This window comes from Drosophila yakuba, chromosome 2L (genome assembly GCF_016746365.2).
Source record: "Drosophila yakuba strain Tai18E2 chromosome 2L, Prin_Dyak_Tai18E2_2.1, whole genome shotgun sequence".
Lineage (NCBI taxonomy): Eukaryota > Metazoa > Arthropoda > Insecta > Diptera > Drosophilidae > Drosophila > Drosophila yakuba.
The window spans coordinates 4287808-4303186 of NC_052527.2; the positions used below are offsets into that span (position 1 = coordinate 4287808).

The 15379-nt window shown below is 40.8% G+C and overlaps 3 protein-coding genes across 9 annotated transcripts; 1 reads left to right on the plus strand and 2 right to left on the minus strand.

Annotated features, from left to right (window-relative positions):
• Positions 1-2956: 2956 nt before the first annotated feature.
• Positions 2957-4502, minus strand: LOC6526798 (tubulin-specific chaperone C). Of its 2 annotated transcripts, none has more exons than XM_015197777.2 (2): positions 4421-4502; positions 2957-4209 (listed from the first exon to the last, which is right to left on the minus strand). In XM_015197777.2, exon 2 carries the CDS (start codon positions 4192-4194, stop codon positions 3127-3129), a length of 1068 nt encoding a protein of 355 aa, XP_015053263.1. In that variant the 5' UTR covers positions 4195-4209; positions 4421-4502; the 3' UTR covers positions 2957-3126. The 2 variants fall into 2 exon arrangements, with proteins under 2 accessions (XP_015053263.1, XP_002087900.1); XM_002087864.3 differs by having other exon boundaries at positions 4276-4469.
• An 18-nt stretch (positions 4503-4520) lies between these two features.
• Positions 4521-5981, plus strand: LOC6526799 (asialoglycoprotein receptor 1). The gene has a single exon (XM_002087865.3). The coding sequence runs from the start codon at positions 4857-4859 to the stop codon at positions 5931-5933; it is 1077 nt and encodes a 358-aa protein (XP_002087901.1). The 5' UTR covers positions 4521-4856; the 3' UTR covers positions 5934-5981.
• Positions 5982-6082: 101 nt separating this feature from the next.
• Positions 6083-15207, minus strand: LOC6526800 (nicotinate phosphoribosyltransferase). 6 transcript variants are annotated; one of them, XM_015197773.2, is made up of 12 exons: positions 15094-15207; positions 13559-13879; positions 12673-12843; positions 12485-12611; positions 11946-12029; positions 11745-11872; positions 10358-10498; positions 10129-10300; positions 9460-9798; positions 7358-7623; positions 6887-7296; positions 6083-6822 (listed from the first exon to the last, which is right to left on the minus strand). In XM_015197773.2, the coding sequence occupies exons 2-12, from the start codon at positions 13647-13649 to the stop codon at positions 6745-6747; spliced, it is 2007 nt and encodes a 668-aa protein (XP_015053259.1). In that variant the 5' UTR covers positions 13650-13879; positions 15094-15207; the 3' UTR covers positions 6083-6744. The 6 variants fall into 6 exon arrangements, with proteins under 6 accessions (XP_015053259.1, XP_015053257.1, XP_015053260.1 ...); XM_015197771.2 differs by having other exon boundaries at positions 13559-13916; positions 15094-15177; XM_015197774.2 differs by lacking the exon at positions 15094-15207 and adding an exon at positions 14272-14634.
• Positions 15208-15379: the final 172 nt, after the last annotated feature.

Sequence of the window (15379 nt, forward strand, 5' to 3'; positions counted from 1 at the left end):
TAAGTGGGAATTCCAATTTACAGGGTAAAATAAAACCCACAACAGAGGGAGGCGGATGCCACACGGTGGGCGGGGCAGGATGACAGGGCCAGGCAGAGATTTTCGGTTTGGATCCGACTGTGGTCGCTGGTGGGGGTGGAATTTGTGGGGGATCTGGGTGTGAAAGGGGAGGGACTGCCGGCTGTCTTGCATCATTAATTACAATTTGAGCGGAGACTCGCAATTCGCGACGGGAGAGGGAAGGAAAAAAGCGAGACAAGCTGCGAGTAAAAAAAGCCAGAAGGAGCATTACATAACCCAATCCTGGACATTTCGCCCAGGAGCCTACCATCCACGTACATATTGAATTTATACATATATAACGCTCCGACGCTCCGTGGCTGCGCTGACATTTTAATTGCACTGCATGACTCCCGTAATTCGCTTAATTAATCAACATTTTTTCGCTTATCAATATCGGAACAACTTAAAGAAGCTGACTTCGGAAAAATCAATCAGTTTTTAATTTGAAAGCTCCAATCGTTTGTCCAAGTAAAAATCCTTGCTAGCAGGACAGCAAAATATTACTCATACTGTATTGGTAGTATTCATGGCGTATGAGTGATATTTCGCTGTCTTGATCAATCGCCGTTATTTAGGCTAGAAATCGCACTAAGGCCTTGTGACTTTAGGCCATTATACTAAATGCGTAAATTAGCATCCTTGGCCACATCAGCTGAGCCATAAAGGTATTTACGCACACAAAGGCATTTGCGGATTGCATGTGGGTCACAGTGGGCAGTGGCAGTGGCAAAGGAGACAGGACGAAGGTAGCGCGGTTGGTGATTTTGCAGTAATTGAAACCATCAAAGTGTGAGGGAGTCAGGCAATTACAGGCACTGCGATAATATTAATGTGGGGGCGGTCACCATTGTTGGAGGTCTCCGTCTTATCGCAAATGCGGCGAATATTATCTGCGATAATGAGAAAACTAATTGTGAGCTATGCAAATGTGGCAGCTCCAGATGCACCTGTCCGTATGTGTGAGTGTATATGTACATATATGTGTGTGTGTGTGCGGCCGGAATCACCAACACAGTTCAAGTGTGAAAGCAATTAGATTTGATAGTGTATCGGGTTCATTTAAATAAACGGATATTGCAGTCGCTAGCAATTGCCAAGGACGAAAAGTTAATAGAAATTGGCAGAATCTTCAAGTTTTAAGTCTTTATACAGTTTCAAAATATTTTGGATTGAATTTAAGGAGTGATTCTATTTCCCATAGCCTTCCATCGAAACATATCAAATGAATACTATTCAAATTGTTGGACATTATTATGATGAAATTAAACTTTGCTAAATTTCGAGAGGAAATTACAGGTGAATACCAAGTGAGTGCGAATCATGTGAGCTTGGTATCTACTGTTAGCAAATTGAGGTAATTGAGTCGCATTATCAGCAATTCATTTGCAATTAGATTGGAACAATTTCGGTTTGTGTACTGTTTGTGGTATTGAAATGGGTATTGAATGGTTAAAATGTATTTGACAAGAATTTAATACATCACTTGGTTAACTCTAAATAGATAGATAGTGGATAGTATATAGTATATAAAAGGTACTTACCTTTATATTCTTTCGTTGGGAAATTTATCATAAGTATGGAACCATGTCACATATTGCGCAGCCACATTAAATTCAACTTGTATCACTTCAATATAACTACACTTAAAAAAAAACACTGTGTTTCGGATTAATAATACATATTTCAGTATCACTACACTTAAAAAAACACTGTATTTGGGATCAATATTTCGGCACATGTGAGAATCTTTTGCGTGGCTGCAGCCATCACCGCATTTTTACCGCAATTATAAGATTTCTGTATGTATACATACATATGTATGTATGTACTTACAAATTGAATTGATCGCGTACGCACTATTTTAAACTATTTTCCGTCACACACTCACATGAAATGAAACCGCGCCTTTAATAGGATATTGTAGATCAAACGAGTTAAGCCGAAAACCTGCAAACTACCGCGTTTTTTAATTATTTCACTTGCTGATCTTCCGTTGGCTGGTATATTTGCCCATCTGTCATTCTCCTTGCTTTACACCTCTTTATCCGCAATTGTGACAGCTCATTACCTGTGCTCTCAATTTGGCACTCTCCCCCTCCCCCTTCTTGCACCATCGCCGTTACTTGTGTAACTCGCAGTTCAATTACCTCGCTAATACGAGATATCTCTTCTGATTCCTGCCCTTCTTGAGCTGTAGCTACATATATGGCCATTTATTTGTGGGGATGCATCCCCCCTTAACCGCGTGTAACTCGAATTCGTTAATTATTTTGACAGTCGGCCATGTTGACAGCCGCAAAAGTCAGCGGGATGAGAGAAATGGTGAGAGAATGGGGGAGAGAGTGAGAGAGATTAACCGTTTGAGAATATGAAGAGCAGATACTCTTACTTAAATAGCTTACCTAAATTGCATATCAATTTAAATGTTTTAAGTTTGAAAAAACTTTGATAAGACAAAAAAAAAATCTTTTCACATTAGGTTTGCACCTAATATATTTTTACTATATATTTATTTTACTTTTGTCTTTCCAGAGCGAGCCTGATGTGTAAGTAGAGTGACCCTATTAGTGCTGAAGGCAATGGCTTGAGAGGTCCTGTTGTGGCCACATGAAACTTGCATGAGGTGCCGTCTTTCGCCCGTTCCGAAATGTGTGTGGCAGCCACAGCCATTTTGGCCAACCACTGATTATGCCACATCCGAATTGGACATGTCAAATTAGGAACGACATAAACAAGAACAGATACATATGTTGTCGAAGTCAAACTTTAACTTACCCACTCCCTTAACCGAATATTAGCTGCTTAAAAAATTGTGACTTTACGATATTAGCAAAACAAAGAGCAATATCGTATTCACGAGATTCCGCAGTTACAAGAATTCATAATTGCCATATTTCGTTTTTTATATAATGGTTATTTAATCAACACGCTTATAGCTATTTACACAGATCGAGGATTAGATGTTAGCCCAGTATTTGAGGGCCGCAGCAGCAGTTCCCAGAGCAGCCAACCGAGGATGATGCCATAGGCTAGCCAACCGAGGAGCAGCCGCCGATGCCGCCACTAAATAATGGAGATATCCTTAACATCCTGCTTAAGTCCGCTGTTGTGGTTATTGGCAATAAAGTCCCGCCTTAGGGCGTTCCAATTCGGATCAGGATAATCCTTGAGAAGGCTCCAATTGGGCGAGGGAACATCCGGCGAAAGCCAGTTAAAGTCGGCCACATCTGTGTAATTGTTCTGTGCCTTATTCAAGCCAGATGCTAGGTAATCGGCCTCCAGTTCGGAATAATCGTAGTTGTACTCTCCGATCTCAATACTCCTGCAATCCTCGATTATGGCCCGACAGGTGACATGCATGTATATGCGAATAGTACGGGAGGAGTGCAACCTCAGCTGCTGGCAGGCAATGGAAAGCGTGCAATCCTCGAGGTTCTCGGCGAAGAAGGATCGTGCAATGGGGCCGCATAGCAGAGTGCATTTGGAGGCCCTGGAAACCTGCACAGAACCAGGATGCCCTTGCAGTTCAACCAAACAGTGGGTTAAATTCGATATTGTGATGTCCTGGCCATTCACTTTAGCGGAATCCAGGACTATGTGCTCGTTCGTTCGGTTGGCAATGGTCCAGGTGAAGTTGGAACCTAGTTTTTCCGGTACTTTGCTCAGTTTCCCGTCGACTGTATCCTTATTTGGAGCCACTTTTGCCTTTGCGGCTGTCTTTTTGCCACTAAACCCAAATTTTTTCTTGGGCATCAGGCGCTGGCGGGTTTCATCACTCGCGGAGGTCAGGGTGTTTAGGATATTCTGACAGGATTTGATCTTGAAATCGGGAAGGAACATGGTGGATGCGGTGAGGTATCGCTGCAGATCCTGGATCTCCACGGTTATATCGGCGAAGTTTCTGGCCAAATCGGTTGGCTGGGCATCGCCGCACTGCACATCCTTCAATCGCTGCTCTATATCGATGGTTTTCTGGCTGAAAGTCTGGTAAAAGTAGTCAACGCCCTCGTTCTGCACCGTTTCCTTGGAGCGCAGCTCCGATTTCACATCCAAATAGTTCTGCCTGTCCTTGTTCCGTTTGTTCAAACGCTCTAGGATTTGATCCTTGCGATTTTCCGAGTCGCCCTCCATGATTTTGATTTTAATCTGTAAATAAAATCTGGTTAAAAATCAATTTCTAGCGCACAACTTCTATTTTGCCGAATGAATCACAGTTGTTGTTGCTTTTCTTGCCAAGTTGCGCAGCTGCAGAAAAACTCGAGGAAAACCCGGCTTTCTCACTGGTCGAGTGTCATTTTGGCAATGATTTAAGTTTGAACAAGGCGAAATGCTGTTATTTTTGTTTCTGTTTAATAACCTTTTGTTTAATTTTCTCTTTATTTTGTGCAGCTGCTCACAATAACAAACTTTGCCTAATCAGTGTGAATGGTCAACAATTATACACTAAAAAATACCACACAACATTACCGTTTAATACTCAAAGTGAATGGCGACAGTGGTAAGAAGAAGAACAGGCGCTAAGGAAATATTAAATTTGAATTTTTAAATCTGAAAAAATTTAAAAATAGAAATGCATGAAATAAACGTACAACGACCAAATGTGACGAACACAAAATAAAAGATAAATAAGTCAATGAAAGTCGGTCGCAAAAGCGAGAAATGCTTGATAAGTGCAAAAGCGGAATTAAAGTTAAATATATAGCTCTTATCTCCCAGTTCTTATTTAAAGCCTTTACATAAATCCGAATCAGTACGTTTCAGGTCTTCGCTTGCAGTGGTTGTGCTATATCAGAATGTTTAAGCTTAAACATTTTATTGTGTACTTAATAATTGCCTGCAATCTGTGGGAATCCGGTACGGAATCCACCGGGAATACCCGATCCGTGTGCCTTCTGCAAGATCCGCCCAATCAGTGCGGAGAATTCTGCCTTTTGGTGCTCCAACCGCTTTTGGATCACATCGCCAAGCACCAGGAGCAATGGAACACCACCGAAGCCCTCAGGCTAAACGACACCCAGTTCAAATTGGACAGGATACAAACCCAGCTGGCGGCACAAACTCTTTCCTTGGAGGATTCCGCGAAGAAAGTCCCTCGAGACATCAAGGAGAGACTGGAGAGATTGGAAAATCTGCAGACGACATTACAGGAAACTCTAAAGAAAATGCCAGCTGAACTAGACGAGAGACTAACCAGAATGGAAAATCAACAAAAGTCCATCGGCGGCCAGTTGGCAAATCAGATCAATCTCACAAGAGGTCATCAAGGTCAGTTGGAATCGCTGAAGAATGCAGTTCCGATAAACTTGGAAGTGAGATTGGCTCAGATAGAAGAACAGCAGAAGCTCTTTACGGAAACCTTAAAGAAAATCCCAGAGGACTTTGAGCAGAGACTGGAAAGGTTGGAGCAGCATCAGAAGGACGAGCTGACCAAGATGGCTACTCAACAGACCGCCATCCAGGACACTCTCTCGAAAATTTACATAAAAATCTTCTGGCCGGAGTTTGAGCGAATCGGCACTAGATTGTTCTACATCAATAACAACGATGCACACGATTGGAATTCCGCCGTAGAGTACTGCCGCAAAAAGGGTGGCTATATAGCCGCCATCAAAGATAAAGAGGAGCTGGACGCTATTTCGCTAAAACTGGAGGTCAAGAACTACTGGCTGGGCATAAACGACCAGGAGGACATGCACAGCTACGTATCCAAGGCATCAGGCAAGAAAATTACATTTTTCAATTGGAGTAAGGGCGAACCCAACCACGGAAATAGCGATGAGCGCTGCGTTGAGCTGTTTCGCAACAAAATGAACGATGATCCGTGCTCCAAAAAGAAGTATGTTATTTGTCAAACTGATAATGAAGTTTAGCTGAATAGAATGTATATATGTATTTGAATAAATCTCTTACCAAACTGACTGGAAAATCGAATTTTCTTAGCGGCTTTCCTTTACTTTTTATTGTTAATCAAAACTACAGGCAAACATTTTTAAGAAGCGGTCATTTTAAGATGGCGGTGTGTGTTTTTAGGGTGTGTCTGTATTGCTTAGTTGGCTTACAATTATCCGGTTGAACATATATACAATTGAATTTAGTTAAATACATAATCGCAGTATGTAAAGTTATATATAAGTAGATATAGTTGTGTGCTTAATGTGTGCCCTACTGCGTGCAAATGTCCTAAAAAGCATTTGTACTTCTAACTTTCATTCTTCATCCATCGTTCGCAACATTTCAACACTTAAGTACTAGAAAAATATTAAAGACATATTTATTCCGCTCCGATATTTGGTTGATCTTAGTAACTCGATTTGGGTGTGTGATTCCTGTGCATCCTGATTCTTTTCCCGCTTTCGCTTCTCGTTTAAGGCACATGACACATTCCTGAATATGATGTGCGTTTTGTATAGTAGTAAATATTAGATAAACACGTTAAAACTATTGACTACACAATGATTTGAAATTCACTCGCAAAATTGCGTGGGCGTTTGTGCTTCATAGTCAGAGGGAAATCTTCGTGTGACGGAACGAATTCCAGTTCTACAATGCATATGACCAGCAATTGACTAAAAATAATCCACCACGACCCAAAGATCGAGGCCAACAAAAATGGAAAACCAAAAATAAGTAAATTTCTCGGAAATGTTTCAGCGCATCCTTGCCACATCCACTTTATATAGATCATGATAGCTCGCCAATGGGAGCATTCTGGAGCCACAGATCGTGAATGAAGTTGTAGAGATTATCGCTGACCGCCACCTGAAGAATGTAAGACATTGTTATACCATTTTCGGAGCAAGATAGATCACAAATTAGCACATACCTTATAGGGCGTTGGGTTGAGCGTGCGCTTGTGATCGTTGCGCAGCGTCTTCAGGGAGATTTGCACCTTCTCGCGCACCTGCTCCAAGGTGGGCAGCTGCTGGCAGATCTTGCCCGACTTCCAGTACACCTTGTAGAGCGACTCCACGTGCGAGGGTATCACGTAGGCACGCTTCGACTCCTGGAACGGATGTCGGCACAGAACCTTCTGTCCCACCGCTGGCGGCGGCTCCGACACCTTCTGCAGCAGATCGATGAGGGCGTGACCATCGGCGCTGTACAGCCGATAGGCATTCTTGTTGCCCGGCATCGTCACCTTCTCCACGTCCTGGCTCAGTTTAATTCGCGGCTGGCCGTTGATCTCCACCAGCTTGTACACACATCCCAGCGCCGGTTGCCGTTGGCAGGTAACTGATAGGTAAATGGTATGTTAATGGGCATTTAGCATAAAGAGTTGGCAGTAGAAATTTACCCAAATGCGTGCCAATGCCAAAGCAATCGATCTTGTGCCCCTGCTCGTTCAGGCTGAGAATGGTGTCCTCATTGATGTCGTTGGATGCCACAATGGTCAGCTTGTTGAACCATGGCACCTTGAATCGCTCCGCCACCTTCTCGAAGGTCTCGCGTGCCAGGCAGGAAAGATAGGCCAGATCCCCCGAATCGATGCGAATGCCCAGCGCATGGTAGCCCAGATCGTTGAGGGCCAAGGCCACGGCACTGAAATTCAGCAGGCCACTCCTGTGGGGAAGAAAACACACGCAGGTGTTCAGTAGGCGTACTTATGGATGCCAACAAGTGCTGCTTGGTTTTTTGGTTTTCAATTCAACGATAAAATTTCACTCATTTTGCTATACAATATTTGATTTTTGGTTTTGGTCACTAGGTTCAAAGCGAGAATTACACAAAAACCAAATGTTTTTGTAAGTGGGGTGGAGCTATAAAACGTGTTTCGGAACTCAAATTGGTTCTCTTCGATTTGCAAGTGCGGCTCGTTGTGTTAGAAATGTAAGCCTGGGCAAATATTATAAATTCCTTGTAAGGGAGCAGCACAAAAAGTCGAAGATATTCGGTTTTGTTGTTCAAGCCATGCAGTGTGCTCTCTCGGACGCTTTTCTTAACTATGTACAGGTCATGAAACCAACGAAAAACAACATTTTTGAAAGATATCCAAAACGCTTGTCGGTCGGAAATAAAATGTTTCGGAAAATATATATGTAACAATACAAAACTGGGGCACAGAAAAACAAGAAAATTGAAGTTCCAAAAAATGTTATAGAACTGAAGACGAGGACAAATAGAACGGGGTTAAGTCTTATGACAGCATTAGGGTGAATCAGTGCGTGGTTTCGTATCGGGTTTTGTTTTCGATTGTGTGCTTAAAACAACGTAGAACAATTTTAAATATTTCGGAATATGGAAAACAATTTTACTTTACGTTTTTCCAACAAAACTGATTAGCTATGTTAATGAGCTTTTGGTTATGATCGAGGTTCAGTAGAAAATTCCATGGTTTGCATTTTCATAGCACTTCTCTGGATTGTTTTATGCACCTGGTTATGTGTGAGCTTGAGGATCGGATATCATTTTTGAATAGGTGAGTATATGCCATATGATATTATATCATGTTGTTGATTGCTCGAAGTGTTTTGTAGGGGTTTTTGTAGGTTGAAGACGTGTGTTTTACATACCTCTGCCAAAATAGTGCCGGAAGTCATTTGTTTACTATGTTAGGTTCGCAAATTCTTTTCATTTCTTTTCTTTTCTTTGCTTTCGATATTTTATGGGTTTCTGATTCGGGTTCGATTATGTATTCGATTTTATTTGTTTCACATTCACATTTAGGACGAGAAAATAAAAAGCATAATAAACAAAATTCAGTTAGAAAAATAATATTAAACGGAAAAATGTAATATGATAATTGAGCGTGTTAGTATAAGAAAGTGATACGAAAAATTACACTGAAGAAAGTTGGTAGAGCAACAAGGAGAAAGCAAAAAATAAATTAAATAAAATGACTTCACCTGTTCTGGTTGGTTTTCTTTGTTTGAATCATTTGCCAGAATTATTTCCCACTCTTAAGGATTTTTGACCAATTTCGTAACACCAAAGCAGAGGACACATACATGGACATATATATATATTAGCTTAAATATATAAACGCATATATGAGGTTTGAAATTTTGAATTTAGTATCGAAATTTTTGTTGAATGTATCTCCACGTCGTCATGCAAGGCTTACATTAGTTAAAATCAAAAATGGCAAGCACTTCATCATAATTTAATAGTAGAGCTAACAAAATGATCCACGTTAAAGTTGAGAGCACCTTTAACCATCTTTCAAAAGTGATTTTTGTTAGCTCCTATTAGTTACATTTGAAATAATGAGCGTAAGGTCTTAAAAAGCAGAAGAAAATGCTGTTAAAAATGCAGATGTGATTTATGATTAGGTCGGTTAGTCAATGGCAATGGAAAGATAGATTAGGTAAATGCTTTTAAATTCAATTTTCGCCTATTTTTAATCTTTTGGTTTTTCTATTACTGATTGTTTGGTCTTCTTTTGATAACGACATTTACCTGAATGACTTCTCGACATATTTTGGTAGGTATGCCGTCCCATTGGACACTGTGGTTGTCTTTAAGGTTCCTGTTGCTGTTGCAGTTGTTTTCGTAGCTGTTGTTGTGCTGGGATTTGTATCTTGTATATCTGTATCTTTTGGCGATCTACTGCCATTATTCTGAGCAACGCCATTTGGATGACCATTGGTCTTGTGGCCGTTAACGTGGCCAACACCCTGACCATTTTGATGGCCATTGGTCGAGGGACTTGTCTTTGGCTTTGACTTTGGCGGACTGTTCTCAGACTTGATATCATTGATAAGCTTTGGTTCTGTGTTGGCTTGTTCTGTTTCTCGGCTGTTGGTAAATACTTTGGATTATTACTCAAACGAAAGAACGAAATGATAAGCTCAAGAAATGATCGGGATGTGGCAGGGAAAATTAAAAAAAATCTTCATTGCAGCCATGTTAGCTATATAATAGTTACTCTGGTTTTTGGGTTTTTGTAACTGGCTGGTGCACGTCTCGAGAGTCTCAAATACAATACGAAATATAACAATGAAATCCATACTCAAAATAACGAGGGTAAGAAGAGGGTTACCGGGATTGTTACGGGATAACATCACAAACGTAGGAAAAACCGAAAACTAAAACCGTTCCGAGAGAATCTGCCTAAAAGCGAAATACCTCTTAACATCGTACGTATCGACAAGTGCCATGAATCCATCAGGGAATGCGATGGCATAGGACACCATCGCTGCCAGTTCTCCCTCACTGGACTCCTCCGTAGAAACGTCCAGCAGATGGGACAACAATGCCCGGTGCCTAATGGCGTGCTCCAATAAATCTTCCAGTATACCTAGAGAATACAGATTATCATTCTGATATCTTAATGCTTCGTACAGCATTTACTCACCTGTTTGCTTGTGCTTAATCAGACGGGTCTTCAGCTCTCCAATGCTACTAAAACTAGTGATATAGGCATGGGCATGGGTTCCCTTCACGGGTATGTTGAAGAGTTTTCCAGCCAGCACATTGGAGGTGCCATCAAAGCCGCCTGGTAAGAGAAGAAAAAATAGTCGTATAATTTATATAAACATTAAGGTGAAATATGTTTACCCAAGGACACAGAGACGATTTGAAATTAAGTTGCAAAGTTAAGTTGCAAACCTTACAGCTAACTTTTAAATACCCGCTTAATGGTCTCTTTTCATTATATTCCTCCATTAAGAGCGGAAATTCCGGCTATAAACATTTCAATTTTCCCTCAGTTTATCAGAGAAAAAAACCTTGACAGGAACCTTGACGCCACGCGAAGTCATCCATTGATTTGGGGTGATACTATATAGATGATGTATGTATAGTCCAAGCACGATGTGGAACGCATTAAAAACTTCGAGCGTTGCTTGCCAAACAAACGAAACCGAAAAAGTTACGATGTGTGAGCGCCAATTGAGTGGCTCCGGAGCAGCGTTTACCATGTTCAAATCCGGATTCGATGGGTACCTGGCACCGATATATTACATGGATTCGATATACATGGACACCCCACGTAGGCGTTGCGTGTGCCACCCACTTTGGGCATTTTACTGCTGCCCGGGCGCGCATTTAGTTTAACACATAAACTAGAGTTCTTGAACTTTGTCGCGAGTGGAGAAGGTGGATCCGGCTATGGCGGAGAGACGGAAGCCTTGATGAAGGCGGAGAATTACTCATAGTTCGGAGGGAGGGCCTTGAGAAATGGCAAAATCGGAAATCAGAGTCAGCGAGGCCTCAGCTCCTGACAGTGACACGTGCTTTGCATGCATGCACATCATAAAAAGTCAGGCAAACTCAGGCATACGAAAAGCACCGACTTCCTGCAGACCCTTCAAAAGGATCAATGCATAAGATATGATGGATATGGACTACTTAAATGCCCTGTGATATACATATTTTTTGCTGGACAAATGGTATTGTTTAAGCGCTGACAAATAAAATGTTTAATTAGCTCATTTTGATTTTAAAAAGGATATATAACATCTCAAAACATCATGCACTGTCATCCTGATTCTGTAAACTGACACACATAAATTAAAGTTTCTCAAAAAAGGTGACTGCGAATAAACTTTGCTCGATTCCTGACGATTCCCATACCCCTATAATTTTTAATTGATAATGAGCTGTCTGCATGCAATTTGGCAATGCCGAAAAAATATTCATATCGCACACGGCTGACCTTTCTTGTCACGATTTTGTAGAGCTCCCAGAGACTTTCAGAATATGGGGCGTGTGAAAGTTCATATTTGATGGTGGTGTAGTACCTGTGTAGGAGTATTTCGATGCGGATAGACCTCCATCTGGTCCCTGGGCACGACGCAGTCCAAATTCCAGTAGTTTGACATGTTTGCCAGCTACCATGCGATAACGGGCTGCATTGGTGGCCATCAAACTGTTTTTGTTTGAAAAGTAGAGGTATTATTAGGAAGTTTCCAGATAGTGGAAGATATAAAAGCAATGCATACCTGGCATAGTTTACCAAGGTGAGAAGTGTCGTCTCCAGCAGCTGGACTATGATCAAAGGTCCCTCGATCTTAATGATGGGTACTCTAAAAGTAGAAAAATACAGTTTATGAACACGTCTAACTTATCTGGAGTGTTTAAAGTTTACATAATTTCGGGGTTATCTTATAACTTTGTTTTCAGATAACAACTTTGATGGAGGTAAAATATCTTAAATCTTATCAGCTGCTAAGATGATGACTACGTGTTATGGACATAAAATAATATTAAGATAAATATGTGCTCACTGTTATGGTGACGCTTCTAAAATTATCTTTAAAACTTAAAGATACGTTCTAAAATGAGTTTGTTTTAAGGTACATAGTCTTTGAGCATTTATGTATATGCTTTAAATGTGTGTACTTTGTCTATGCCAATAACAGATGAAAGCTAAACTAATATCTGCTGGATTTTCCTAAACTTTTATCACACTATAAAGCCTATCAGCATTCACATATGTATATGAACATGTACTAATTTGATGTATTCCACGCAAACGCACCGTGGAAAGGCTACTGTGCCCTCATCAATGGCATACAAGGTGACATCCCGCGCCGTTAGATTGCCGAGGTACTCAAAAAACTCGTGCTCAATGCCCTCGGGCAGTGTTTGCTTCAGGTATTCGATATCTGAAAGGGTTAAATATAGTTGATTAACGTATTAAAATTAAAATCAAAATATGGCACTTACCGCTCTGGGAATAGTGGAAGCTATCCAGGAATTTGAGGCACTCCTCGAGGCCAGCGAAAATCGTGAATTCCCCGTGGAATGGATTGTTGCGAAAGAACAGATCGAATACCGCCGTATCATCGGTTTTATCGGATTTCCAATAGGCATAGGCCATCGTTATTTGGTACAAATCTGTAAAATGGTGGGTAGAATTATCATTATCATTCAACAAATAGATAACAAATAGAGACTTTGTTATACATTATTTAACGATTCTATGGGTTTAACTTAAGTAGGTTCCCCTGTACAAAGTGTTCAGCCTAGAACTTAATATAGATAAGATAGCCTGGAGAGTCAATTGCTGGTGGTGCTAATTAACGCCTCCCGAATATATGAACACGAGCCCGAAAATGAAATGCAAATTCTTATCTAAGTGCAAAGACCTAAAGATCGGTTTGCTTTTATTTATTTGCGCTCGTGTCTGCATTGCCTAAAAATATATGCGGCATATATGTATGTACATAGATATATACCAAGTGCAATAGTCGTAAAAAGCCGGCAAAAACAGCGCATATCGCGCCAAAATGTCTGCCCAAATGTCAGTGGGCTTTAAAGATTACAAATTCTATACATATGTATGTATATATTCCAATATATTCGTACTATTTCGGGATGAATTGAACAAATTTGTTTAAAAGGAATCGCGTTGAGCAGTAAATAAGTTAGATAAGTTGGTTCATAATGGAATAATAATGCTGCTTATCATTTCTTAGTAAAGTGAATGAATATTAGTTACGATTTCAGTTTTTTCCTACTACTTTGTGATCGTTGAACAATAGTTACACAGTTTCAGCTCTTTACCACTACCATGGCGCCATCTGTTGGCGACAACTAGCGCGTTACTCACCAGTGAGCAGGGGCTGGACAACTCCATTCTGGTTCATCCGCCCGCGATCCATAAACTGTCCGCCCGCACAGCCCAATTCACGGTCGTTCATTTTGTGGCCGATCTGTGGAATCTCGGGCTATATCAGCTATATCTGCAATATCTGCTATATCTGCAATATCGATGTGAACGGCTAGGGGGATCCGCAATTCTAGCTGGCTCGTTCACACGCGACTCGTTTGCGGGCAATTAATGTGCCAAATAAACAAAATAATTAGTTGCTCTCGTCCGCTGGCCCGTTTTTTACACAAGTGAATGCCGTTGAACTTTGAGTTTGTTTATCTGCAAGTGACACCGAAATTGTTTTGCAATTGTGTTGCTGGAGGAGGATTGTAAATTGTTTGCTTGAAATGACGTAAGAAAAGCGAGCTCGTTGTAAATAGTTCTCCATAAATAATGCAATTGAATCAATTATGAACGTTTGTACTAATTATGAAGACTGTGCGTTACCCATTAATTGTACTTATGAATTGAAACTTGCTTTTGTTTCAATTCAGTTGGTTGGTAAATAACTTAAATAACTCGATTTTGAAGAGCTTTTTCTTAGTTGCCAAAACAAAGGTTTAATCTCTGTTGATTGTTTAGTTATTCACTTAAGAGTCCAAACTAAAGCAATTATTAAATATTCGAGCTCTTTTGCTTTGGAAAACATAAGGGCTATCATTTCACAATACCCGTCTGACGAAACTAAAACGCAAATAGGCGAAGATTTTTGAAATGCTAATGAACAACGAGCTAATTAGCATACGAAAATGAAACCCGATTTTTGTCTATAGCTATGTGCGTTATCAATTATTAATCAAATAACACGATTTGAGACACTTTGATAACGCGAACGGTAATACTTTTTCACTCGAGCAAGGATCTCTGGTTTTTCGCTTTTTCGCGCGCTGAACTTTTCCGCTCGACTTTTGAAGTTGAATTGAATTCGAAAATCGCAAAAGCAAACGGGTTAAACGAAAGAGAGCGCACCGAAAAAAGAGAGAGTGAGAGAGAGGGAGAGAGAGCGAATTGCAGTTTTTTGTTTGCTGGGAGAATTTGTTGATTTTTGTTTTTGTGTTGCCATTGGCAGCCGGTTGGCTTTATTTTGCCTTTTATTTTGTTAGCTTTTTATTCGATTCAGTTGTTGTTTCTTTCGGATTATTGGCAAAAAACAATGTTAGATTACACACAACGTGTTGCTGCATGTTGAAGGTTGCGTGAAGGTCGCGCCACACAGGCGCCCACCACGCACACACACACAAAAGGGGGGCGGTAAGCCGAGCGGAATGGGCGTTACTGCCACTCCCCCTTAAAAAGAGGCGTCGAGGGCGTGGGCGGGTGGGTTCTGTATGCACTTTCACTTTTTTTCGCGCACACTTCAATTCAACTTTTTTAATAGGCGGTTGTTCTGCCTTCGCACCACAACTATTTTATTGCGAGGGTGCCAATAATGCTTGTGCCAATAAACTTTCATTTATCAGCAGCTTATCAGCTGGTTTACCACGTTTATTTACGTTTCTTGTTCGGTTCCCGTCCGCTAAATACACTAAAAGGTTAAATAATTTAATTTCATTCACTGAACGCTCGCGCACGCTCTTCTTCTTCTCTGGCGAGCAGCTGATTCCGCTGTTGTGGGTTGGCCAAGGCTGCGCAGTTGGCGCTTTTAACGCCATATTTAGCTTTTAGACCAACACAGCGAAAGTCACGATTTAAGTGTTTTCATTTGTCGGAAAATGTTATAAGCTCGCTAAACATTCCGACACTCACCATTTCATCCCATTTTTAATAATACGTAAAGTA

Excerpts from the sequence above, each read along its gene's own strand:
- LOC6526798 (XM_015197777.2), bottom strand. The coding sequence starts at position 4,194 with ATGGAGGGCGACTCGGAAAATCGCAAGGATCAAATCCTAGAGCGTTTG.
- LOC6526799 (XM_002087865.3), top strand. The coding sequence starts at position 4,857 with ATGTTTAAGCTTAAACATTTTATTGTGTACTTAATAATTGCCTGCAAT.
- LOC6526800 (XM_015197773.2), bottom strand. The coding sequence starts at position 13,649 with ATGAACGACCGTGAATTGGGCTGTGCGGGCGGACAGTTTATGGATCGC. Across the intron at positions 12,844-13,558 it reads TGTCCAGCCCCTGCTCACTG|ATTTGTACCAAATAACGATG; the intron begins GTGAGTAACGCG and ends ACCATTTTACAG. Across the intron at positions 10,499-11,744 it reads ATCGAAATACTCCTACACAG|GCGGCTTTGATGGCACCTCC; the intron begins GTACTACACCAC and ends TTCTCTTACCAG.